This window comes from Macrobrachium rosenbergii, chromosome 25 (genome assembly GCF_040412425.1).
Source record: "Macrobrachium rosenbergii isolate ZJJX-2024 chromosome 25, ASM4041242v1, whole genome shotgun sequence".
NCBI lineage: Eukaryota > Metazoa > Arthropoda > Malacostraca > Decapoda > Palaemonidae > Macrobrachium > Macrobrachium rosenbergii.
In genome coordinates this window covers 25,784,608-25,811,909 of record NC_089765.1, presented here as the reverse complement: position 1 = coordinate 25,811,909, position 27,302 = coordinate 25,784,608, and the positions used below count along the sequence as shown (strand labels likewise).

The 27,302-nt window shown below is 35.4% G+C and overlaps 1 protein-coding gene across 1 annotated transcript; it reads right to left on the bottom strand.

Annotated features, from left to right (window-relative positions):
• Nucleotides 1-1,943: 1,943 nt before the first annotated feature.
• Nucleotides 1,944-26,039, bottom strand: LOC136852206 (acyl-coenzyme A oxidase 1-like). The gene is made up of 14 exons (XM_067126653.1): nt 25,904-26,039; nt 20,868-21,033; nt 19,087-19,255; nt 18,712-18,835; nt 14,758-14,877; nt 13,783-13,907; nt 13,119-13,279; nt 12,294-12,482; nt 11,721-11,743; nt 11,501-11,617; nt 9,708-9,847; nt 9,054-9,200; nt 8,019-8,182; nt 1,944-6,956 (listed from the first exon to the last, which is right to left on the bottom strand). Exons 1-14 carry the CDS (start codon nt 26,037-26,039, stop codon nt 6,860-6,862), a joined length of 1,878 nt encoding a protein of 625 aa, XP_066982754.1. The 3' UTR covers nt 1,944-6,859.
• Between the last annotated feature and the right edge of the window lie 1,263 nt (nt 26,040-27,302).

The following is a 27,302-nucleotide window of genomic DNA, read 5'->3' as shown; positions in this document are numbered from 1 at the left end:
TTACTCCAAGCACCTCAGACAATTATTGATAAATTTTTTTGCTTATTGTCACTTTCTTATTATCAGTCATTGCTTTGTATCATTCATGCATTAGTGTTTTTTAGTCTCTCTTCTTTTGTTTTTGTGTTTATGAACACAGGAAAAGGGCAGCAGTGAAATTTCAAATCGAAATTAGGTGACAGTTGAGGTCATGCATTGTGAATTGTGATGTCCTTAATAATCATCCCATTTTTATTATACATACATCTAGACCAACACATCAAACTACTTTAATACAAAAAAAAGAAAGCCACCAGTCGTAATACTTTATGGTACGATTACTGTAGTTTCAAATGCATGCACGCACATTCTCGCTCAGTTTGCAAATCTTCAGTGAAATCCGGCAAGGGTGACGTGTTCACTAATTTAATACCATATGTGATACTTGCACTCATAATGCATATGAATGTATTGATTTATATATATACTTACTGTATATACGTACTAAATTCTCCATATTCTTACGGGTTAGTTCAGTTTTATGAGAATTTTAGATTATTCAGGAGACAAATACTGTTCTTGTGTTTTTTTAGCGTATTATTTTGAAAATTGACATTGAGGAGGTGGTCTTTGTCCTCCTTATCCCTGAACTCTCTTCCCCAGGTACTGGGAAGAAGGTGAGGTCTAAGACTTTGTGCAAAAGGTCCCATTGTACTTCACATGTGCACTCTTCCTCCTCAGGAGAAGTTGGGCCCTTGGTTACTGGTATGTGTGATAGTCATGCCTCTGGTAGGCAGGTAGGCTACTCTCATGCTCATCCATGCAGACAAGAGGACTGCTCCTTTAGGAGGTGTGAAAGAAACGAGCAGGGTAAGGTTACTGCTGCTTTATTGAGGACACAGGCAGTTTATATAGTGGCGGACTGACGTCACTCCAAGGAATATAATGAAAACTAGGGTGACCTGAGGTCAATAACATTTGACAATAAATACAACAAGCAAACACACTTTGAGTTACGCAAATGAGCAACAGCAGAGTTGAATACATTCTGATACCTGAGAAAAGGAAACACGACATACAATTTGGTAGGAGATAAATATTTACTTAAAACAATTTAAATGATTGGGTGTCTGAATTTGCGTGACCCGTTATCCCAGGAGCGGCGATCCTAGGAGAGGCAAAGAAAATGGGTCGTCACCACAGAAAACCCGCTTAGCGGGGACTCTACACTCCCACCTCATCCCAACATGAGAGGTCAGGTGGATGAATCTGTGCACCTTGCTCATGCTGCATATGCTCAATCTGATGATCAGGCGTGTATGGTTGCTTGGGACAACCCCTCTGCTTTTGCTTCAATGAAACGCACACAAATGTACATGTATCCTGTCCGGTCTGTGCGTTCGATCTTTGTACCACATATGTTTTGACAAAGAGGTAGGCTCTCCCCTATGTGCCTCCTCAGAGTTGCACAGGGGAGAGCTGGCAATATCTTTTTGCTTGGGAATGAGCACACACATAGTGCTCTCACTTGAGGGAGAGGTCTCTGTTGAGCTTTTCCGCCTCCTGTGTGCACAGCGTGCCATGTGTGTAGGTGTGGTCATGCATATCAATATGATGGGGCTTTATATTAGGCCTGAATAAGGCAGTAATTATTTCTTTCCATTACACTCATTAAGCAGGTAACACGTCATGAAAAAAATTATAAATTAAGAAGGCAGGGACGATGGGAACATTTGCTAAGCCACTGCCTCTTCCTGTAAGGCAGGCTGTATCACAGTCCAGAACACCCTATCCCACATTTACCCTGTAGAGATCAACAATCCCTGGACAGTCCAGTTTCAGTGTATCCCTCTGTTGATCTTGCCATGTTTTCAGTAACAATCTATAATAGTTTAGTAAACTAATGTAATTGACGCTACCGTTAAGTAACCAGAAATCATGAAATTGGTAAATAAAACGCTAAATGCAGTCTGATAAATATAATTTGATAATGAATATAATTTCATTATATAAAATCAAAACAGGTTTTATCATCAATCAATAATACTTTTGAATTACAAATGAATTACTACAGCAACTTAATTACAAACAAATTCCACAAATATACATTCTATTTTCTTGAGCTGACAGTCTAAATTTTACAAGATTTTACAGACATTTGTCAGGTTAATGTAATAACATAAATGGAGAGAAAATCAGTAGGCCACTTGTACTCTGTTAACAGAAGATTAGTAACTAACATGTAAACTGGAAACAAATAAAATCAAGAGAGTATTGTGCAGTTCTGCTTTCAGGAAATTTCCTATACGATACTTCCTTATGGTCCCGGTAACTAATGCATTCCAGCTCTACCTTTGGCATCAAATATTATAACTTGAGTTTAATTTATGCAATACGTTTTATCCTTCAAAATATTTCAGTTGTGTAACTTTCATTAAAGCAACTAAGGACTGTAAAAAAATATGAAAGGGGGTCCATTAACTAACAAATATACATTACTATGACTACTAAATGCCTTATTCTTATAAAACTTCATGAAAGAATTTATGCGTTAGAACCATGGTCGTTGTTAAGCAACGTGACTGAAACATGGTAAATGCACTAATCATTCCTTATGGACTCCACACTGTAAATGTTTTCATTATTGGAAAAGCAATAAAATTCACAATGGTCCAACACAGGTAACAATCACCACCTAGCAAAAAGATATGTGCTTTTGACAGCAGAAACTGGCTTATTGCCACACCAAAGGAAATCGACCAAGTTGTTTTGATACACATACCCTCAACTTGGACAATAAAAACAGAAATTTTGCGAGGACACTTGGTTAGGCACGATGGCAAATTCAGTACAATGACCTTAATGAATGAAATAACCCTGTCTTTCAGTACTTAGGCTAAATATAGGCTAAAAGCTGTGTGACAATAGTTGCATTTACGACACTCAAATACACACTTAGTTAATAAAGTTCTGCTACATACATCTTTCCAAACTCCATATTGCTATTCCACGCACATAGTGGTCAATTAAACTACTTATAACACTGTAAGCACCATTTACCTACACAAAATGGTTATGTAGTTTACAAATCATAGAAAGTTGTACTACCAAACATTATATCCAACATCTAAAATTTTGCTAAAAGGAAGAGTGAAAATGCATGATGAAATACAGCATGAACCATCTACCTTCATATTATGTAAGACAGTCTAAAATATATAATTAGGAAGTACTAAGAAATAGCTAAAATCGTATAAGCTAAGTACTGTAGTTTTTTAACCAAAATTTCCGTATTACCTATGCATTGATCTATATGTATATCAAAGAGTAATCAAACAAGAGGTTAATAACACTTAAAAAAAACTTGTAGTGATTGCACAGCATGGAAGGAAGCTACACCCAGTACGGTGAAATATTCCATTAAAACTTCGTCCTTATGCCAAGCATGAAATCCAAAAGGACTTTTTGGGAAATGGAAATGGACAGTTTATCAAAAGGTTTGATATTAAGAAACTTCTGAACTTTTTCAAATAATGGTAACACATTACACAAAGATTCATCAGGAAGCTCCATTTTCCTATACAACATGCTCATATACTGTATAAAGATTATGAGGGAGACCAACTTCCTGTGAGACTTCCTTTATAGTAATAGTAAGAGCTAAAACAAAAACATAATAGACTTGTACTTTAATATGCTGAGGAGTCAAGATATACCTGTAATACAAAAATGTGTTGAAACTTCCCAGTGGTGTAAAACCTACATCTGGGCAAAGTCATGTACAGAAAATAATATCAGCTTCATGTTATAAAAGAGGATGATAAAAACAAACCATGCTATACACTGCAAAAACCCTAAAAATAATGACTGCGTAACAGGCTGTGTAATTAACTTAAGATGGTGTAATCCTTGAAATTTGAGCATAATAAATATAAGAAGAGAATTTTTATTATGGAGTACAGTACAGTGTCAGTACATTTCAAACTTAGCAGTACACAGAAATTTTATTCTGTGGGTACTCCAAGTATGTTTTAAATTATTCCTCTAAAGACTTCAAACATTACACTAAAAGTGGATTCAACAGTAATAGATACCTATTTTTCCATTTAATTAAGTAGTCTTTTAATGAATGATCCTATCTGTTCTCTGGATAGTGTATGGGGTACCAAGATTAAACATTATTAAACTAGTTATTATATTTTGAGATAATGCCCCCATTAACTTTTTGCGCTCAGTATGTTAAAGCAAATACTTTTCTGACCTGTATATCTATCTTAGATGAACTACTCTATTAGTTTACAGTTTTATCAGATATTGCAAAGTTTTTTATACTAGTTCAAGCCAGAAGTCTAGAGGTTAAAAATATGGACCACATCCTTTCATTTATTCTTATAAGACTATTACCAAATAGCATATTATGATGTCTAAACCCTCAGCTTTGTTGGCACATTAAGATTAAACATATCTAAAATGGGACTAAAATGTATTCTCATTAGCACCACTTTCAAAACATTAACTTTGAGCAAAGTAGCGTACACATAACTACTTTGCAAAACACACTACATTTTCTTCCTTATTGCTATCCCATAATTACTTCAATAAAATTCCATGTAATGGCATCCCTCTTCCATTGTGCTTTGTTAGCAGTGTCCCTTCTTCAGCAGCAGGATCATTGTTTTACATTTTTTTCGTTCCAGTTTTCACCTCTACTTAAAAACTAAATCATCTGGGGCATCCCTCTCTAAGGCTAAGAGATGCAACACAGTGGACCAGTTAATTATTGTGCTTTAAATTTAATCTATATATTAACAACACCATATTCTGGAGTGTAAACCTATAATTCCTGTGCTAGTGTTCCATGTGTTTAAAGGACATACATGAGGAAAAAGATGTACATGTCTATATTAAAAGTATTGCTTGGTTTGGATCTATGCATTAACAAACTCACAAATACAAATGCACTTCACAGCACATGATATATGCTAGATTTAAAATATAGTTATTTACCCGCTGATATGGAGAAGTCTCACATTAGCATCATTTCAGTTAACCCTGACAATAACCAGTACTCTTCCAAGAAAGCCTCAAACATATGAATAAAATAATATATTTCTAAAACTATATTTCATAAATGTTTTGGAATTTTGTGAAGATTTTTTTTGCATACCATATAGAGTAAGAGTAATATATATGATAATGCACAACATGCAATCTAGAATGCCCTTCCATGTGTCAATAGTATGCAGTTATTAAGGGGGCTGGCCACTAAATGAACAATGGAAATCAGAACACTTAAATTAAAAGTTTGGAATTTTGTCTAGTGCTAGGTATGTCATATGGCAGAGTGAATTTGAAGCATTATAAAAAAAATTCATTTTAGTTTTGCAATTATGAGGGATTTTCCGCAACTCCACAAAATGGAGCGTATAATTTGTATCGTGTCAGCACAATATAGCTTGTTACAACTGAATGCAATAAATTTGACAAACCATCTAAACCAATCAACACCTGAGCTGCTCTCAGTAGACTTGAAACTTGGTCCAGGTAATGCTGACACATCAGCCCATGGTTAGGTTACTTCCACGTCTTAAAAACTTGCAAAGCTTCAGACTATTGTTTCCACATCTTTTTCAACCAATTTCATTAAAATTGTACATATGATACGCCTAAAGTTGTTCAACTGATTGCGTAAGATATTTGCTATTATATCTAAGAGCCTGAATTTTGGGAGATTTTCATGATGGTAAAAATTTAAATTTATTGACATTTTTGAAACCAGTGATATTAACTTTGTACCATAAGGGTTTTAAGGTTATTATAAGGGCTTTGTACCAAATTAATTTTACTCAGGGAGAGTATTTAATATAAAGAGCGTAGATATTTGAATTATGGTTTTACAGTGAAACATGACAAAAAAAAAAATGGTCACTGAATGGATTGCTTGGGCTATAATTTATGTAAAGTAAGGGAAGTCGTTTATCCTTTAATACATTGACCTTATAACTATAATCAAATACTTTTATTCCTTAATTAGCAAGGTCCATAAAATAATACCCAATATAATTAGCCTGGCCTTTGTCAGTTATCATCATCAGGTAATTAACCAGACCTGTCTTCAACAGTACTGTAATGCCAAATTTACATGTAAATATTGGTTAAAGTTATAATCAAGATCTTTACCTGTGCCAATGCTCCTTCAGACCACAGGTTGCTTGTCTATTTGAAGTTCCAACTGCTCCCCCAAAGCCCATCTTCAGGGCAGAATTCTACATGCAAGCCTATGATTTTACATATTTAAAGTAACATTACTGTAATCTCTTACTGTTTAATGTTTTTAAGAAACTCTTTTCAGATACAGTATTCCAAAACTTTATATAAGTTGAATGACATGCATACACTGCTTTAAGCAAAATACACATCAATGTGTTTCCAAAAGTTACCCCTATAAATTTATAAACAATTTAAGTGATTCCTCCTGAGTACAACTGTGTACATTTCATTTTTCTCCTAATGTCACCAAGATCTGAAAAGATTTAATTAGTCATGATGGCTGTGTTTGATAACAGTTGGCTCTTTATAGGGCTACAATCCAAACATCACTTGTTAGTGCATGGGTGGTAAAATTATCATCACACACTTCAAAAAATGATCTCAGTATGCCACTAATAACATCTGAGCACTTTACTTTATTATGGCTTGCCTAAATCAATATTTATGCAGTAGTCAGATTAAGGCCAGGCCTGGTGTAAAAAGTAACTACATAATAATTGTTTTGGTTAATAGACATATATACAATGACAAAACAAATTCTATCATATATATAAAAATATCTAACAAATATATAAAATATCTGTAACACTCTACAATGACTCTATTAAATTTATAAGTTTGATTTCATCAGAGGACGTAGATACTTGTGATATGCTTCAGGAACATCTGTTTGATTCAGGGGACTCTTCAAAGCTTCCTCAAACATCCTGTAAACATAAAAAATAAGTGTTTAGGTTAAAAGGCAAGATATAAAGTAATCAGTGAATGCTATCCACCTTGTAAACAGTACAGTAAGAAACAATGTACATCTGAAATGGGTCTTTGTACATCAACCAACACTTTGTCGTCCAAAAGTGCAACAAAAATGTGAATCACTGCCTTATAAACTGCATGTAAATCAACATGCAATCTATAATTGAAATATATTTTCACCTCACGTCAGAATTTAATTTTTAAATTACCCTTCTGAGTGAATAATGATGGACATAATAAATAATCAGGTGTGTAATTATTAGAAATAAATTTCTACCTGACATCAGGATCCTAATGTGAAGTAAAATTTATTTCTATTACACAACTCATTGTATGTTGATTTCCATTAGGCTACATTCACTCTGAAGTGACCTGAATGACATGCTATCAACCGAGTTGCTGGTGGGTTGGGACATTTGGAAAAACTTACTGTTATACAAGGTGTGCATTTGATACAGATAACTTTGTGTTCCATAATTTTGGTACACCTAGCCTGGTTTAATCTACTGAATAAAGAACTCATGTGATAAACAGGATATATGAGAAACCATCTATTAGGAGCAGAATTTGAAGGGTCGTGTGATATTCCAGATTGGCTGATAAAAGAGCACATATGTAATTACAGTCATCAGATCTAAATAGTACGCCCTGAACCTGAGTGAAAAAGTTATCCGTCATGAACAAAGAGCAAAATCTTATTAAACTTGAATCCCTTTTTATGCACTGATACAGCATATCTGAACATAAAATCAGATTTTATTACTGCAATTAATTATTACTTCTCAAAATGTTTACAACCCGAGAAACAAATAAAAAAATTTGCTAACTTCGCAAGATACCCCTGAATACCACGTTTGTACAGATACATAATTACACAATATTTGTAGAAATTTATTAATCCAATTTTAATATTTCACTACTCATAATAAGAGTTTACTGTTACTGCTCATTTGTCAAGCTTCCATGGAATATTACAACCTGGATAAAACACAAACTAGATGCAAAAGCTGTCTCACCTTTGATACACATCCCCATCCCAGCATCCGAGTGTTGAGTCTAGCACTCGATCATGGAGGTCAAAAGAATCAACTATATTAACAGCATTTGGACGAAGCAGGGCCAGTAATTCACAGAGTTCTCCTTCCAAAGTACTGATGTGAGCAGAGGAAAGGGTCCCTGTCTATAATTTACAAACAATATTTAGTTACTATGATTTTCATATGAGAGAAATAAGTGTTTTAAGACATTACATTTATTTTATTCATTTTCAGAATAAATCTTCAAGCAAACCCTAAGAATGTTTATCAATGTGACTCAATGGTCTCTGCAAATATACAAATACAGTAATATGCATATACTTAAGGTATAAAAACTAAATTTTTTTCATTAAAAATTAAAAAAGCTACAATATTTTACTATGATAAATTAAATAGCATTTTTTTAAACTGAACTGATTAGTGTTCCAGCTCATTTTGGATATGCTCAGAAGTAAAAGAAAGACTACAAAGCACCCTCCAACGGCAGTTAAATCATACCAAGTCTGGTCTAATTACTGCCAAAGAGTGAAGGGTTACAGCAAGAATACCTATTTAAGTGGGAGGACTCTCATCACTAAAACACTGTAAGATTTAAGCCTTTAAAGCTAGATAAGCTACTGGCATTACAAGCCCTGTGGTCTGAAAGTCTGTAAGAAAATTTAAAAATTCTAGGAGGAAAATAAATGGGTGAGCTTGAACTGGAAGGTGCTTTGGGGCCCAGAATGGCAGATGACAATGGGTAAATTCTACTGCTTTTAAGTATGTCTGGATAATGAGCTGCCTCACATCTAACACTACTGTAAAGTGATGTGTAATACAACAAACGCAACAGTAGCTCCAGAAAAAGGACTAAATATTTCTTCTATAATGATGTACTGTAATCAAATTCATATTCATGATTCCAGTTCCCTGAATAGAGAACTTGTGATTTAAAAGCTCAATAAAAAAACACAAATATGCCTCGGGTATTTATATAAGATAGCCTGTCTCTAATACAGTTTCAACTCAACATACCCTCAAAAACAATCCCTGGTTCAGTGTAATGTGGTGAATGAGGTAGAGACGACACAACTGGCGCAAAATGTTGCGAACCCCATCACTAACTTGCAGATTCTCAACATTCTGAACATACTGTTCACAGACAAAGTACCGTGTATGAGCCTGTTGACAAAATAATAAAATTAGCGAAAAGAATTTTCTTTTGAGCTGCTTCAGATGTTCCAGCAGCATAGCTCATAACTCAGTTCGTGACAAAAACCTGAAAAGTTTGGGAAAATTTTCCTGTAACTCATAAAAGAACAATAACCTTAAGATAACACTGTACATTTTATTTTTTGAACCCTCGTAGATATCCATACCTCAGGAAAATTAACTGGTTAGCTACCATTTGAAATTTTCAAAAGCTCATTCCTAGCCAGGGTTGGAAAAAAAGAAAATGTAAACAATGGATTATACACAAAGGAGTACTGTACTCACAATTTTTTGTAATGTTTATGTAATTGCTACATCAGCCCTACAAAAGGTATTTTTAAATAATAAAATGAACAAAACTACAATATTAGGATATCCATGAATTTAGTGGAATTCTTGTATTACCTAACAAAATACCTATGTTATATCAATGTTACATTTAACCTTACATTCAACTCTTAACATAACAACATTTACCTCTGCACACTGAGCTAGTAGCACTGAACATCTGTTCCAAGCAAGTTCATATTGTTCCCCTTCATCACAAAACTGCTGCAACCTTTTGTAGTTTTCAGATACTATGGAAGACACCGCACTCTTGAAAGCTTCCACTAAGCCTGTAAATGGAGATACCAAATGTTTATGTTGTTTTTAATTTGTTTTGGCATGTTAGTAATTATATACTAAATAAACAGTGATCCTGGCCAGGTAAGAAGACAGGAAAAATTACACCAACAAAACAGTGGTGCAGTACACAGAAAAAAAGGCTCCAAGCAAAAAATATTAAATAGCAATCTAACCATCCCAACAGCATAAAAAGATGATGTAAATAAACTACTGACATGCATTCAGGTAAAAAAACAAAAAACTAAGCTCAGGCAATGAGTTATTTCCCTTCAAGAGAGTCACCAACAGCAAATGGAGTGGATGCCTTTGTCAAAACCTGACAGAAAGTTGTAGCATTAGGAAGGGAAAACAATAATGTAGCACCCTCATCTGTAAGTTACACCAGTAAATAGGGATTTTGAATTTTGTAACATCTCTAACACATAGATATGGGAAAAGAGTGGCATCTGTAAATAACACTGTTTACAATTTGTGAAAACAAGTATCTTTCAAGGAAATTTAAATAATAATAAAGAAAAGTACAGTCGGCGCAAAAAAAGCGAACGAATATTATTAATAAAGCGTTCGGAACGAAGTATATATTTTCCCCAATTTATCGTTCGTCTGGCAGCCTGTATTGTTTCATGAGTTTCTAATGCACTTCCAGTGATACTCAAGCTATCACAAAGGTCGGCTGTCATTGTAAATAATAATAAAGAAAAGTAAAACTTCCTTATCCTAACAGAAATTGTGACCCTGGAAAACTATCAATTCAGCTTTTGCAAGAGAGCTGGGAATCTCTAAAACAAGAATTGTGGTGCAACGGCTTCAAGAAAACCTTGATTCATCACTGAACGGAAGAAAGGCACACAGCCGAAAAACTACAAAAAGAACGGATAACATTTTAAATGGAACATCCATTCTGCCAGCCAAAATTTTGAAGAAAACGTATCTGAACGGACGTGCAACATCGATTCAGAAAACACTAGCCTCCTCACTAAGACTATTATTTGAAGTGGAGGATTAGTAGTTTTGTGAATCTTCCACATTATAGCGCTGGCAGATACTGGGCTTTACACAGTCAAGACTGTGAAACATCCAGCTTATGAATGGGGATGTTTCACGGATTTTGTTATATTTTCTGACAATGAATGGAGAGATTTATGAAAATGTCTTGGAAAATGACTAGCGTGTATTTATGCAAGATGGAGCACCTTGCCACCGATTTTGTCACAAACCTTCTTAAGGAATTTAATATTCAGAAAGAACAATTAATTTAAACAATTGAAAATTTTTAGAGCAAAGGTCATGAGAAAACGTCCTCCCAAATTGAAGGATGCCATCAAAACATGGATACAAATTAGATTTAGCAACAATGCCAGAAGGTTGCTGTACTTAAAAATAATGGAGAAATGTCTAAGTATTGAAAAAATATAATGAACTAAAATTTTCCTTTTATTTTCCTTTTTTTATATCATTGCTATGATTTGTTTACAAAGGTAGTTCGTTTTTCACTGAAATGATCAAACTTACTGGTTATAATTATCTTTTGCCTTCACTTACAAGAAATTACCTTTCAAAACCACATCTACACACACAGCCAAAAAACTCTCAGACTAAATCTTTTCTGTATAGAAAACTTTGGAAAAACTCAGAAACACTACCTGCATTAGATAGGTCTTTGTTTTCATGTGCAGATACTGGGTTTGCAACAAGATAAGACACAGATTTTGTCAAAGGCTGACCTTGACTAGCTTCTCGACACGATTTGACAAGGTACCAGATTTAAACATTTTAACAAAGGTCCTGAACTGGTAAAAATCAACCTGCAGAAGGTGTAGCCAATTTCATTTAATGAAACTTAGGTAGTCATTAGACTTTACCTTGCTACTTGCAGCCACATGATAAAATGTATATACCAGATTAGATGAAATCATTTTGGTACTTAATTACATGATAAAAATGTCTAATTAATGAAAATACATAAAAATATTTTTATTTAAAATATAATCTTTTGCTTTGATTTCAGATATGCCACGAAAAGGCATCCTTGACATTGAGAACATCATCAATTAAAGCTCATTTACATGCAACCACTGAGGATTGCAGAATTTTTTCCCGATGAAGAACTGACTCACATTCCTAAGAACTAGTATTTGCTTGTTTGCTTGTTCTGGGCTAGTCAACAGCATGTCAAAAATGTAAGCATGATGACATAGGCAACAAATAGTAGAACATGATACAGTACTGTACTCATAAAATCTCATTATCAATAGCATTCATACAGAGGGACCTTATCACGCATTAACCTATTCTAGATTTCTAGTAAGGCTGGCATCTTCATTACACATCAAAATAAATTACAAAAATGCAAATCCAACAAAATTAGTTGACAACTTTATTCCCAGCCAAAAATTGTGCAAATGGGCAAAACAGTGCTCTATTTATAAAATTCACAGAACATAAAGATGAGTGAAACTCACTTCAGGTAACAAAGCAGTGCTTCCTGCTTCTATATCCTCAGTCAACTGTTGGTATGTCTTCCAGACATGCATTGCCGCAAACTGAATTCCAAATACTGATGCTATCAATGGTAATAACTTGTACTGCTGAGTTTGATAATCAAGAATCTGAGGTTCTGGTTCACTGTAAAAGAAAATGCAGTTAATACTCAGTGGTCTTGCACAAACTAGCCTCAACTATTCTACAATACACCAAAAAATCTCTCCAGAGGCAAAAATGCTTATAATTCAAGTCAAGTTTTGAAATGCATGAACTTGTGAGGAGTAAAATTATTTATTTAAACAGGGCCCAGGGTTATCACAGGAATCACAGTAAGAGTGCCCAAAATAAAAAAAAAGGCTATTCTGGTATATTTAAGTTTCCAAAACTGCTTCTACAAGTGCTGCTCTCCTGTTTAAAATTTTTTCCATCCCCAGTACAGTACAGTACTATGGTTTATATTGTTTGGAATGTTATTCTCATATTTTAGAATTTTTACCTTGACTAACAAAATTTGTTAACCCAGGTTTGTTTGCTTGTTTATCTGGCTGTCACAAGATATATATATCATAAAATTGTTGGCTGATTTCAAAAATATTTTGTGAGGGTGGGCTGTGAGCCAATGCCTCTAAAAGCAGTACAGATTTCCAGAACACTAACAAGTCATCTGTCACACAAAAAAACTGATGTGGAACAATAAAGAAACTGTCATGAAACTACATTATCTGACATAATTCATAGCTTTCATAGGAGAAATTGATAAACACATTCCACACTTACCCAGGAATCAGCTCAGACTGATGTCGGACAGCAGAATAACGAGTAGCAATAGTGACCGCTCTCTGTAGTTGTCGACATGCATCATGGCAAATAGCTACTCTGACAAACACCATTGTTCCATAAGTAAGTTTATCATTTTTGGGTCTTATGTATGTTCCATCCTAAAGAAAATATGTAAAACCAGGGAGATTATATTATTACAAGAAAAATTAGTATAAAATGTTCATATTAACAGAAACAAACCTAAGTTTTGTTTTTCTAATACCTTTAAACCTAACTGAATAGGCAGTGATGTACTGTTACGAATAACAAGTAAATGACTAGTATTATACAGTATTTTTCCACAGGTAAGTCACCAAGCTCTCTTGACTGGAAAAGGACTTGGATTAACTAGTGTTTTAACTCCTTTACCTGTTAAAAAGCTATAAAATACAATGAACAGCAATAAAATGTATAGACATTTGTGTGAATACATTTTGTTGCTATTCATTGTATTTTATCATTAATGTCATTTTCTAAGGTAAATATTCAAGTCATGAAAGGAGACTACCCTTGAAAAGAGCTGTAATCCTAAGTTACTTTAAGGGCATAAGAACTAAGAGTAGTAAACTGTTTAACACAAAAAATACTGCACTTGATTATAAAAAATAAATGAAACACTTACCTCTAAAACCTGAGAAAACTTCATTAGCATATTCTTCCTAGGAATACGATAGTTCTTAAACATCAAGAAGCCATTGTCATTTGTGTTCAACCCTAATCGTGGTCCAATTTCTCCAACCATTACACCTGCATGATAAAGAGTAAAGTCACAGTCTGTACTGAGTATCATACTTCAGAATTTAATTTATGCTTAGTATTCAACTATAATTCAACAAGCTGTTGTGTAGAAACAATTTCAACCTGAGATTTTGTTTCATATGATGAAACACCATGCCAGTAATAAAGTTATTGAGCCTTTGCTGTCTATGTATGATATTCATAGGGACTGTGCAACCCCAAATGACTATCAAGGAGAGTCTCACTATTGTTTTTCATATTTTTTTCTAAAAACGTAAACTTTCCAATTTTTTGTGATGTGATACTATTTGGCCTTAAGCATAACATGGTATTTTTTGTTCATAACTTTCTTAAAATAAGTCTCTTGTGTTTTTCTGCCCCAACCCAAATGCACAATCATCTGGGATGAAAGTGTTAATTACTTTATTACCAATTCACTCTTTCTAATAATAATATTAAAGTATATAATCAATACAATTCATATTAGATAATCTGGCCTCTTTAGCTCTCCTAATATCCTGATTGCAAGGTTAAATTTATTTATATAATTTCTGCACTTGGTCAGAACAAAAAGGTTTTTTGGATTTTGGAGTTCTTGAGAGAGAAATTACAAACTGTGCAGGCTGTTAACTTCAGATTTCAGTATATTGCTGTCAGAATATGACTATTCAGTGCATTCATATATATAAAACTATGAATCATGCATTTTTTAACATAGCAAAACTGCTCTTTATATGTTTACAATTCATATGTGCTTTACTCTGCAGTTGATAAAAAGAAATATCCTAAATTGTAATGTCTGGCTAAGACAACTGACTTGACAAAGGGTTTATAACTGGTTCTGAACAAATCTACATACCTGGCATACTCTTATGAGTCTCTTCATCCCGAAGTTGAACAATGAATCCATGAACACCATGGCAAACTCCTTTTGTGTAAAGCTGAGCCATAACCACAGCGTAATTTGCTGTTTTAGCCACTGTTAAGAAGAAAACTTATTAGTTACAAATGACAGCACAAATTTCTTTATTAAATTCAAAGAAATTTCTTTATTAAATTCAAAGACAAGTATTATAGGTAAACTAATGCCCCTTTCTTGCTAGGTTTGAAGAAACAAGAAAAACAAAAAGGAAAGAATAATACTGAGGATTAATCCGAGAAGTAAGAAACAGACCTATTCCTTGAATAAAGACAGGTCATACAAGTTTGAAGAAACAGAAGTGAGAGGTGGATTCCAAAGCTTGGCAATTAAGGGAAGAGACATTCAAAAGATTGCTGAGTTGATGATTTACTGACTTCCAATGTGAGGTACAGTACATAATACTATGGCAGCATTCAGCTGTTTGTGCATACCACTCTGAGTGACTTGATTGCTTATTCGGAAAATCTAGCTGTACTGCATATTATGAAGTGGCCTTTGTGCTACAGCATTTTCATTGTTTCTCTTCCATTAAAAATTTGTTATGGTAAGTGTTGTTAGTTACCAGACGTAGAGATTATCATAATCACAACCACTGAAAATATATACATATCTTATTCTAACTGCCTTAATAGCATCTCATGTGATCAGGTGAGGCATTCAATTCCTTACCTATCTGTAATATACTGCAAAACTAGTCCAAGCTGTAGACAGCTGATTTTAAAATTGTTCCCATGGCAGGGAGCCCATCTCATATGTCACAGAAGACGGAAGGAAGAGGTTTAAGTAAAAGCCCAATACTTGTTCTACACTCCTTTCCACTGCCTGACTGGAGATCCCAGGAGTACTGATGCCTAAAGTATGCACTGACTTTGCAACCCCCTCCCCCCCTGCCTTTTAAGTGCACAGTATATTTTTATTGACATTTATTTTATTTAATGCTTTACTGTATTGTACTTAATGCAGTTATGTAGTGTTACAAAACTGCATTGCTGTATATATATAGTTTCAGTGTGTTTGTGTTAAACATCTGAAGCATTAGTGTGTGTGAGAGTATTGATGTACAGATTTAAGAACTCTTCACACTACCATCGGAGTTAGGTGAACACAGGATAATGTCTGGTTTAAGATAGGAATTAATTAATAATAAAACATATGGAATAAGTATTGTTCGTTGATAATGAAGGACGAATCGACAATGCAGGTTACACATATGGCATTTTAGAAGGATTTTTTTCATGCAATGGGCAAAATCAAATAACTAGGAACCCTTTGGTCCTAAAGGTGCCATTTATGGGGCATTTTACTGTAATTCAAATAATAATGATAATAATAATGATAATATTTGAGTAAATACTGGTAATTTTACAGTATTACGGAGTTTTGCTAGGTAAAAGTATATTAGTAGTCTTCAGAGTCTAGGTAAACATTAGTTTACCTGATACCTCAACTTTGCAGGTAAGACCCTAGTATATATCTCAAGCCATTTCACGTGAAAAACCAGGGTCTTATATTCTGTCAATTAAGGTGCGTACAAAATACTGGGAATATTCAGTAATTCTGTCCTCTCACCTAAACATAGTTCTTCATTGGAGGGGTGGGTAGAGCTTTCGGCTAGCACGCTGTTGGCCCAGTGTTCAACTCTCCAAGCAGCCGATGAAGAATTAGAGGAATTTATTTCTGGTGATAGAAATTCATTTCTCGTCATAATGTGGTTCGGATTCCACAATAAGCTGTAGGTTCCGTTGCTAGGTAACCAGTTGGTTCTTAGCCACGTAAAATAAATCTAATCCTTTGGGCCAGCCCTAGGAGAAATATTAACCAGCTCAGTGGTCTGGTTAAACTAAGATATACTTAACTCACCTAAACATGGGTATGCAGTATACATGACTGATGGGATTGTGACAAAACAAAAGACAAATTTTTAATTAATTTGTATTTTTCAAAGCTAACAAACCAACAGTCTTAACGTAAGGATAAATCAGTAAAAATCATATAAAATTGTAGAACAAGAAATTGGTGGCAACGGGGTTCGGCCAATAGGATGAGAGGAGAGGCATCAGCCAACCTTCTCTCACCCATGATGCTGTGACACATTCGGTTTCTTCCAGCCCAGGTAACCAGATTGAGGGGAGGCAAGAAGTGGACAGTATACGCTAAGACCACAGGTTTGTTAGCTATGAAAAATACAGATTAATTGAAAATTTGCCATTTATTCATATGTGGAACAAAGCTGGGTCTTAACATAGGGATAGACTCACTTTTGGTGGGAGGAAAACAAGTCATGAAACGACTGGAGGTTTGGCACACCTGGGCTCACTTCCTGGCTAAGGGAAGGCAAAGGAAGGAGACACAAGCCTCTGATCTGTTAGATAAATAGTTTATCCAACAGCCAGACAACTGGGCTAATAAACAATGTGAAGAGACATTGTATAAGTGGACGTTAAAGAACTATATCTGTTAAGACAACAAACCTATGTTAGCCACCAATTTCGTTTGTTATCGTTCCTCTCTCCCCTTGTTAGAGAGAAGAAGGACTAGCTTCTTTGAGTATCTAATTTGTGTATGAATGACCTATACTCAAACAGAATGACCATTCGCTCACCTGTATCTAACCAGTTCCAGCACGTGATGGACTAATCGGTAGAGAAGAAAAGGGGAAAGAGAAAAGAAAAAGAGATCAGTCATCTCATTCATTCTCACTTTCACACCATCATCTTAGATAAGATACAAACTGTCCCGCCAGGAGCACCAGATGAACTACACTACTTCTTGAGCAGCCACCACCACCACCGGACCCAAGGAAAAAGTGTCCAAGGACCTGTGGGCAACGTCCCGCAGATAGAAGGATATGAAAGTGGTTTGACAAAGCCAAGTACCAGCCTTCAAAATCCTATGAACAGACAAGTTCTTTCTGAGTGCCAAGGTGGGACCCAAACCCCTGACATCATGTGCTCTTGCTAGATGGTATTCTTGGACACTTCTTTCTTGTTCCAGCCTGTGGTAACAAAAAGTCTTCGACATCAAGGTTGGAGGTGATGAGTCCTTTTAAGGTAACTATGCAGTGCTCTGACAGAATATAATAGCTATTCATCCGGATCGTTATCAACAAAATTTCCCAGGGAAGGTATTGAGACGGACTCAAACCTGTCATCATGATCTGAGGGATTTTGAGTCTTAGCTACGAATTCCGAGACAAATTCGAAGGCTACGGACCCCAACCCCTCGTATGTTTAACACTAAAAGAGAGACCAAGAAGTTCACCCACTCTCTTCAATGGTGCCAAGGCCAGTAAGATAACCATCTGGAGGGTCAAGTTCCTATCTAATGATCGTTGTAAAGGTTCATACTGAGGATAAGTGAGACTGTTTAGTACCAGAGTCAGGTCCAATTAGGTGGTTTAAGATTTCCTATTCCCAGTCCCACTGATCTTGCAACCTTATTCCCAAACTACACAAAAAGTAAGAGGTTGACTGATAAGTACCTAAGGCAATGCACCATACAATTACCATTGTCTGAGTTATACCTATACTTCAGTACTCAATTTCTTGCCTTAATAATATTTTAAGGAAATATGACTTATCACCTGTTGCTATCCAAAATACGTAAAGATGCAAATGTATCAATATCTGACGACACAGAGTAGGAGGACAGAGTAGGAGGTTCTCCTGACAGTAAAGTACACACCTTAAAGAACACAGAGTACTTCTTGTTCTTTAATAAATAATTCCACCTATTGAATGACTAGTCTTGTGGCTAGGGATCTGCATTTATAAAGTAAGAAGTTTATTCATTGTATAAACATTTAAATTATGTAAATTTGCAAACCTCAAAAAAATTATGCACATTAATGAAAAAGTTCCACCATACAACAACTCTAAATTTGTAGCTTACATCCTCCTGGCCACCATTTTGAAGCAGTAATTGATGGAGAATTCAGGATAAACTCTTGTGTGTCTGGGTCATATGTGGCTGTTGTTTGAAGGCCTCTTAAAAATGTTCCATGACCAATCTCAGTCTGAAAAAGTTTGTTAGTTAATATTGTTTCACTGATACATATCTATTGAGCTTACTGATATCACTGCAAAAAATTCTACAAGCATAACTTAAGTGCAATACAAACAGAATCATTTTCTTTTCCTTATATTTTTTTTAAAAGTGTAAGAAAGGCTAACAAGTCCCAAGAAAATAAAGTTTAAAATCCTACGAAAGTGCTTACTTAAGAGGCAGGCAACTCAACAGATTAAGAAAGAGAGGAAATGCTGATACCTGTGCATATGTTCCAATTATTTCTCCTGCCCAGGCACGACCAACCCACTCTGCTTGTTGGTCTAGTGTTCCTTGACCAACAAGACAAGGAAGGAACATAACGAAATGCACAGAAAGAGGGTTGCCATCTTTGCAAAGGGCTGCGCCAACTCCTGCTCCAACGAGCATCCTACAAATGCAAGAAGTATTTTACAAAATGTATGAAGATCTTACCAGACCCATGACTTTTACATAATCTTCTGTTTATCTGCTGAAAACCCAAATATTCCAGATTTTGCAAAAAAAAAAAAAAAAAAAAAAGTCCTGCTCCCAGTAGGTCGTGCATAGGTATATGGAGGCTTCACAGGTCCTCTAGAGGCATTTAAGGAATATCAAATGAAGTGAGTTAACTGCCTCTGGAAGACTATGGAACTATATGCACATGCACTAACTTACTGGGAAGCATATGTACTTACTGGGAAGCATATGTACTATCTCTAAACAGAAAAAAGTTTTGTTTTTAACATTATTGCTTTGGCAAAACACTAAAAAATATGAACCCAGTCCCTATTTTGACATAAATGAAAAACTGAAGATATTAAGGATCTAAAGCCTTAAAAAATCAGTACTGTAAAACATTATCAAATTTCCTAAACAGGATAAACTGTAAAAGGGTATGACTCTTAAGCAACATTTATAGGGAGAGAAACTATAGAATACAATATTCTTCAACCATATCAATGCCTACATTCATGCCCCAGATGTTCCTCAGGTTCAACTGTCTTTTGTCTAACAGACAAGAGTAGTATATAGTCTTACCAGTATACTGCATGCAGCCATGATATTCATCAGTCACCCTCCTAAATTTTTGGGTAAACTGTAGATGAGGCAACAAGATTTGTGGTGCAGGGTGGAAGGCACTCCCTGCATGACTGCTGGGCTTTCATGAAAAACCACAATTTTTTTAAAAAGCAAATTACATTTTTCCTTGATATTCAAACTCAAATTCTTTTATAAAAGAATATCTGCACAACAACTGGAAGTGGTTACTGAAGCTTGTTAACAATTACATGGTTGCAGATGGTGGCAAGGGAAGAGTACCCACCAACTCACAGTTCTGCAAATCCTCACTTTTCCTTGACACACAAAAAAAAGCTACAGTAACATCAAGGCCTAAACTTTTGGTAGCAGAAAAACACAGACATCCATGAAATACACATTGGTGGCTTTTTCCTATTATTGGAGAGAGGGGGGGGATTCAGTAGGAGAACTGTTAACAGCACCCAGCAGCACTTCTGTATGAACTGGAGCTAACCTCCTAAGTTACCTATCCTGTTTCAGTAGACAAGATATGACTAGATGCTGAGTTATGGGGAATTAAACAGACAACCCCCCTAAATTATCCAGCATTCATTTTTTAATGTCTCCAACAGCTGCGCCGGAGAATTGAGAAAGACTCGTTAATACCTCATTCAAAATGCTGAGTGCAGATAACTGGTGTGTGGCTTAAGTTAAGGCCTGGCTGCACACATATAAAAAGTGTCTACAACTCAGGACTCAAAAAGAACTCAGCCAGAGTCTAATGTTGATGTAACCGTTACACAGGTTTATAAAGGGTCAACCCACCATCATAAGCACAAAGTGAGTAGGAACTGCAAAACAAAGTAGTAGAGGAGCTGAGTCTACATAACTTATTTTTTTGTCTGTTAGACAAAAGTCATGAACCTAAGAAACATCCAGGACAGAGATATAGGCATATGTATGACTGGTGGTTTTTAATTAACATATTATCTACTACTTACCTGATACCTTCCATATTACCAGCATATTGCTGGATTTCGTCATCTTCGTTGATTTTACGCATCATATGGCAGGCTTTCCTTAATTCATTGGCATATCGATCTTCATGACTCATGTATTCTGGCCTGACTGGATCCAAAAATTCTTCATCACTGAAGAAGAAGTGTTCTGCAAGCAAAAAAGAAATTTCTTATATTCTGACAGAGGTTTTTTGCCTACCTTCAAACCCTGCTGAAGTAGTACTGCTCTTGACTTTTAAATGATTTCAAAAGTAATTTTTACAAAAGGAAAGGCTGAATGAAACACTCTGTCAAGGAAAAACCTTCCTACAGAAATATTAGGCTCTTCTTGAAAATCTACCATTACATTATATGAGGCAAGAAAAAGCACCAAAAAGATACGCAGCTAACTGATGAAAACATTTTGACTTACTGTGAAGAGAGATTGGGATCGGAGGAGGGACTTTGAAATATTTGGGTTTGTATAAAAACTATCCACTTTAGTTTTTGAAAAATTACAATCACTTTGTAGTACCTATCACTGTATGAGTCTGAGTAGCTGTTTGGGTGGGAGGGTTCTCATCATTCTTACAATATTTATGATAGTCTGAGTAGCCATTTGGATGGGAGGGAACTCACCATTCTTACAATATAAGATTAGAGCCTTTGGAGCCAGAAGAATCTCTGGAATTAGGAGCCTAATGGTCTACCTATCTGTAGGGTTAACAGGCAGGTGACAATAGCAAAGATTTGGGAGGAATGGCAACACAGCAGGGGGAAAAGTTGTAATATTCAATACAGCAAAATGGCTGAGAAAAGATGGTAAGGATGTAAAAAGAGGTCAAAAGGTGAAAATGCAGAAATTACTTTTTAAAAGGAAGTAATACTGAAATGCTGGAGATGTATTCTGCAAACCTCTCGGAGTGAAGAAAATGAACATGAACTGGAGTAAGGGACCAACACAGAATGGAAGAGGTTAAAAGGGCTCTCAACAAGAAAATGGAAAAGCCCATGGACTATATAAAGACAGCAGGAGAGCCAGTCTTCCATGAACTTACTGAAATACTGTACAGTAATATATGAAATCCTGATAAAGGAAGAGGAAGGACCAGAAAAGTGGGCAAAAGCCTTACAGAAATAATACACAAAGGAAAATAGGATGCAATACAAATAACGTAGTGTTAATATCAATATAAGGAAGGAGTGGTGAACTCTTTAAAATTTGGAAGAGTGAAAAAGACAGGAAAGGACTAAAAATCTGCGTAAGCAAAACAAAACTCATGATGACTGGAAAGGAAGCTAAGATGAAGTACTGTACAATTAGGAAAGTGGCCATGTAATTAATAAGGCAGAGGTGTAGTGAACCCTGTATTTATACCAAATATATAATATGGTGTCACATGACGTACTTAGGATTACAAAATATACACTGAGGAAGACATTTTCAGTAGCCAAAATGTACTTCAAGAACAAATGGGAAGAGAGGTGAGTGGAGAATATGGTGCTGTTGTGATAGATAGGCATACCTTAGAAGGCACTGAGTAATTCTGTTATCTTCAAGGCACACTGGACTGAGAAACAGGAGTTTAAAGAGTGTAAAAGAAAGACTTCACTTTACATCTAACATCATAAAATGAAAAGCTGATGTAAACTATTTATGATGATAATGGCTTACAGCACTCTAGGTCAGGTTAGGTTAAGTCATGTCATTTTTGTGACTGATACTGATTAGGCATGAGCAATGTATTTTTCTGAGGACTTATCTTGGTTTTTTTACATTTTACACCATTCTCCCACCCTAAAAACCCCAGTTTTCCACCTTGGTCTCCCCATAACTTCCATATATAGTATAAGGACTCGGGGAAAACCTAAATAAGTGCTGTAAATCCATAAAACATGAGATAAGCAGTTTGAAAAAATTTGGGTTACCAGTTCTTGGGTTATCAAATCTGGAGTAATAACATATTAAAGGCCACAGGTGCAAAGAGATCTTGTACTTTCTTTTTTTTTTCACAATCCCACCCTTACCTAATGGGTAGTTTGCAGAACAATGGGATCAAGCTCTAATACAACCTCCGAACAGAAGCTTAATGCATTGTTCCTGATGTTTAGTGTTACTTGGTATGGGGGTGGGGGTCCAAGGGGGGAGCAAAGGCCACCCCCTAAGTTAGATCAGGGCACAGCACCCAATGTGAAGTTAGAAAGGTAATGTCTGGCCAGGTCAGGACATGGCATTCTAGGGGTTAGGTTTGTTTTCGTCTGCATAACCTGTTCCTGTAGTTCTACACTCACCCCAACATTTTATGAAATGTGACCAATTTCTGCAATACTTTGGGGACATAGTGAAGGGTATTTGGCTGTACATTAAAGTCATTATCAAGTACTTTATATCTCTGGCTGATATAAAGTTAAAAAAGAACATGATTCAGTACAGCAAATACTAGCCTATATGATGTGGATTTAACTGGTGTGCTTTATTTCACACTCTTTTACTGCTACTAGGCAAGTATGTTATTATTTTTCACAAAACATCAATAAGGTCCATGTTAATCTAGAGATTTTTAATTTTAACTTGGGACTGGTGGTAGAACATGATTTCTGTTGACTTCAGCCCAAAATCAGAGACCTGGTACTGTAACCCTAGAAAAACACAGTTCATGTGCTTGGTAAGAAATTACAGCAAGCTATCATACTGTATATTTACACAAATTGTAAATACTTTATAAGTATTACATATATGAACAGTATCCCGTAAAGACGTGCCCACCAAAGGCACTAGCATTTTTATAAACTAATGCATAACCTGCATTCCAGGAACATAAATGCATAGGGTAAACGATCGGGCATGAGACATGGGTGGCTGAATTTTTGCTTTTCACTTGATATCTAATTGGAGAAATAACAAAAAAATTAAACCTTTAAGAAAACCTTTCAAAAGATTGAAGCTTCATTAACAAAATGAGCTATAGGAAACTGCCATACGAACTAAAATAAGCAAGTGAAGTCGTGGTAAAATAAGTGTTGAAGGCAATTTTGAATCCAAAATGGCATCCCCCCAAATATTGATGCAAAATGAGTGGTGACTGGATACTTCCTTTCCAGCACTCATTTAACAGTGTACTGAACACTAATTGTGTATATATATATAATTTTATAGATATTACTCAAGATTTTAGTTGTAAACAGCATGATAACAACATTTTGTTGCCTATACTAGTGAAAGTATGAGACACAGAATTCCCGTCTGTCATGTGGTTGAACTGAAATGCATTTTTACCTTTAATTCGTGGTTTTATCCTTACCCACATCACAACTGAAGCTCCACTGTGTTTATTTGATTGTAATTATATACATTTTGTTCTTAATTCACTCACAATACCACCTTAAAATATGTGAGAATGTTTGTTTACAGCACTTTACTCCATCAAAGTAGCGAAACTGTGGTGAGGAACAATTTTCCACCCTTATTGTACACCTGGTTGCCACAAACATCCGAGAGTGGACAATGTATTAGTGAACCCCCTGTATTTGCGGGGGATGCGTACCACACCCCCCTGCGAATAGCTAAAACTCAGAAATGCCGATGCCCATTTTGATAGTTTAAACACAAGAAAAACCCTGTAAAAATACTTATACCCGAGTATTTTAGTAGTTTTATCACAAAAAGTATATTTTTTCATGAAAATTATATGAAAATACAGTAATTAGTGAATATTTCTCAGTGAAAAATACCGCGAATGGGTGAATTTTCCACGAATAATGGGTAGATATGTTCCATAGAGAAACCCACGAATGCGTGAGTCTGCGAATAGTGAGAACGCAAATACGGGGGGTTTAGTGTATGCAGTGAATTGTTTATGATAGAAATGTAGTATTTTGTTGTTAAGATGTTTCATTTATTTAAGTCCATATTACTACGTATACTCCTGAGACATGTAATGTGTACATATGAATGTTACCACTCCGGAAAAAATGCAAGAAAGTTGAATATGACAATTTATCTACAATTGGTACAAAAGTCAAGATGCCATGACGTCAAAATACAGGACTGAAATAAAGGTTTTAAATCCAAAATTATTCCTTAAAACACCATTATATGTGACAAAACTTACACTGTGTGCGCAATATATTACACTGTATGTAATATATATTAATAAATAAAAAAAACAATAGGAAAATGCGAAAAATAGCTGCATTGTAATGTTCACAGCAAAAGTGTTGAAATTTGTCTCAGGAATCTGGGTTGTTCTAAGCAAGAATATTTTCAAATGAATTATAATGAACACTTAATACAATTACTCAATTTATAACCTCATCTGGTATTCAGCTACCTAATCATCATTTAAATATTATCTAGCGCTCTGGTGTCCTGAAAATTCGCTGGAGTTCCCCATCCAAGCCCCATAGGCACCAGTGTTTACTACTGATGTCAAGGACACGGTGTCCGCATCTATGGGTACAAATATTTTGTAGATTTATCACAGGAAAAGGGCAGTTTGTTTAAACAAGTGACTCGGCAAATATCGAGGTGGCGTCGCTCGTCCACTTTTAAAGTGTTTTAAGTAAAAGTTTTGAGAGCATCGTGACCGGTAAGTTAGCACCGCGCACGGCCAGATCTTAATGAACCTCTGTTTAATCAAAAATATGCCATTATTTCATAATTTAGGAGAATTACTTTGACAGGAACGTAGAGGTCTTGGCGCGTTGTGTAGAGGGGCACAAGTCTCACCGATGCTGAAGGGGCCGCATTAAAATGCATTTTCTGGAAGTGTCCAAACAACAAAGGAATTACGCAGTGTCTCACGCCCAAGCGTTTACCCTAACCAGCATTCCAGGAATATAGTTAATTTGAGTATCAATTTATTGCAAATAGGCTACTGTGGGCGATGCTGGCTAGCCCAGCCTAAGAATTTATGTAAAAAGGAATTTTCATTCGGTAGTCATTCATTTACAGATCTTAAATTATGAAACATGGGTACTCTTTGAGTAACCTTGGCTCGACTAACCAAAGGTAGGTTCCCTTAGCTGTTATTACTTACCAATTTTTCTTCGCAGGGCCGTCTGATCTGCACCACCGTCGATCAAGTTCGTTATTTCCTCTTGATCAAAATTGCAGTTCGCACGTTCCTTCTGGAGATCAGGAACGCAAAATCTCTTCTCTGGCAAGGGGGCCATTGTTATTGTTTTTCCTCCCTAACTCTTCTTCTTCACGCAAATCGTTGATGGTCGTCAGGATACGTAACTGGCTAACCTGTTGAAATTTCCTTAGAAATATCAAATTCAAATGGTATGTATGGCTCACACAATATGTATATGTATATATATATATATTTTTCCTTCTTTTTTTTAAATGCACTTATGTATAACTTGACGTTGAAATGTATAGCCTACCATTCGTAAGTAATTTTCTTTAATCAGTAATTTTCGGGGTAAGTTAAAATAGATATTGCTTTGTCCTAATTTACTTTCAATATCCAGTAAAAGTGGTCTTGAAGATAAAGAGACTACGGCTGCATTATACTGCACGTCCATCAGCCGATAAAGATTTTTCTGAAGGCGTGTTTGTTTAACTCTGAGACCCAGGAGTCGTTGAGGCGTGTAACAGTAGTAATATGTTCTATAAAACTAATTAATTTTGAGTCTGATTTCTAAGATTATTTAGGTAAAATTTGTATCCATTGCTTCTTAAGCAGTACTTAAACTTTCTCTCATGCATAAATGACACCACACGTATTTTGCTTACAATTTCGTATATTTCCCAGAATTTTTATGATTAGGATTAAGTATTTTTGCCAATGTATATTGAAAAAAATATCATGTAATGAGCTATTGTACAATGTAGGTAAGTTATATTCATAAACTTGAATGCCTTGTGATGAGTAATTTCTGCACATTTAATCTTTAATTACAAGCTTTGTAACATTTTGTTATTCTATGTAACATTTTTTTCTTTATTTTCTTTTTGCAGGTTAGCTTGTGTCTAGCTTTTTCTTATGTGAGGGTGCTTGTGAGTAAGTTGTATCATCGGATCACTTTTAAGTAAATGTGGAAAATGCTGAACAGATGTGACTCGAGTGTGACTGAGAGTAACGACCTTAGTATCGAAACAGAAGAAGGTAAGAATTACAAGTCTTAATGAATCTGATGATATTTGCATATGTTAGTGAGGTAGCTCAGTGTGTGGTCTCTCTCTCTCTCTCTCTCTCTCTCTCTCTCTCTCTCTCTCTCTCTCTCTCTCTCTCTCTCTCTCTCTCTCTCTCTAGAGCTGTAGAGCAAGCAAGCACTGGAAACATCTTGTATTATTCACATCCATATTTTGTTTCAAGCATATTATTTCACTACTGACCAAGAAGAGTATTATAACGTCACACACAGCTTGGCTGTTTTTTTAAAGTATGTTTTTTCATAATTATTTAGTATGTTTTCCACTTGTAAGTA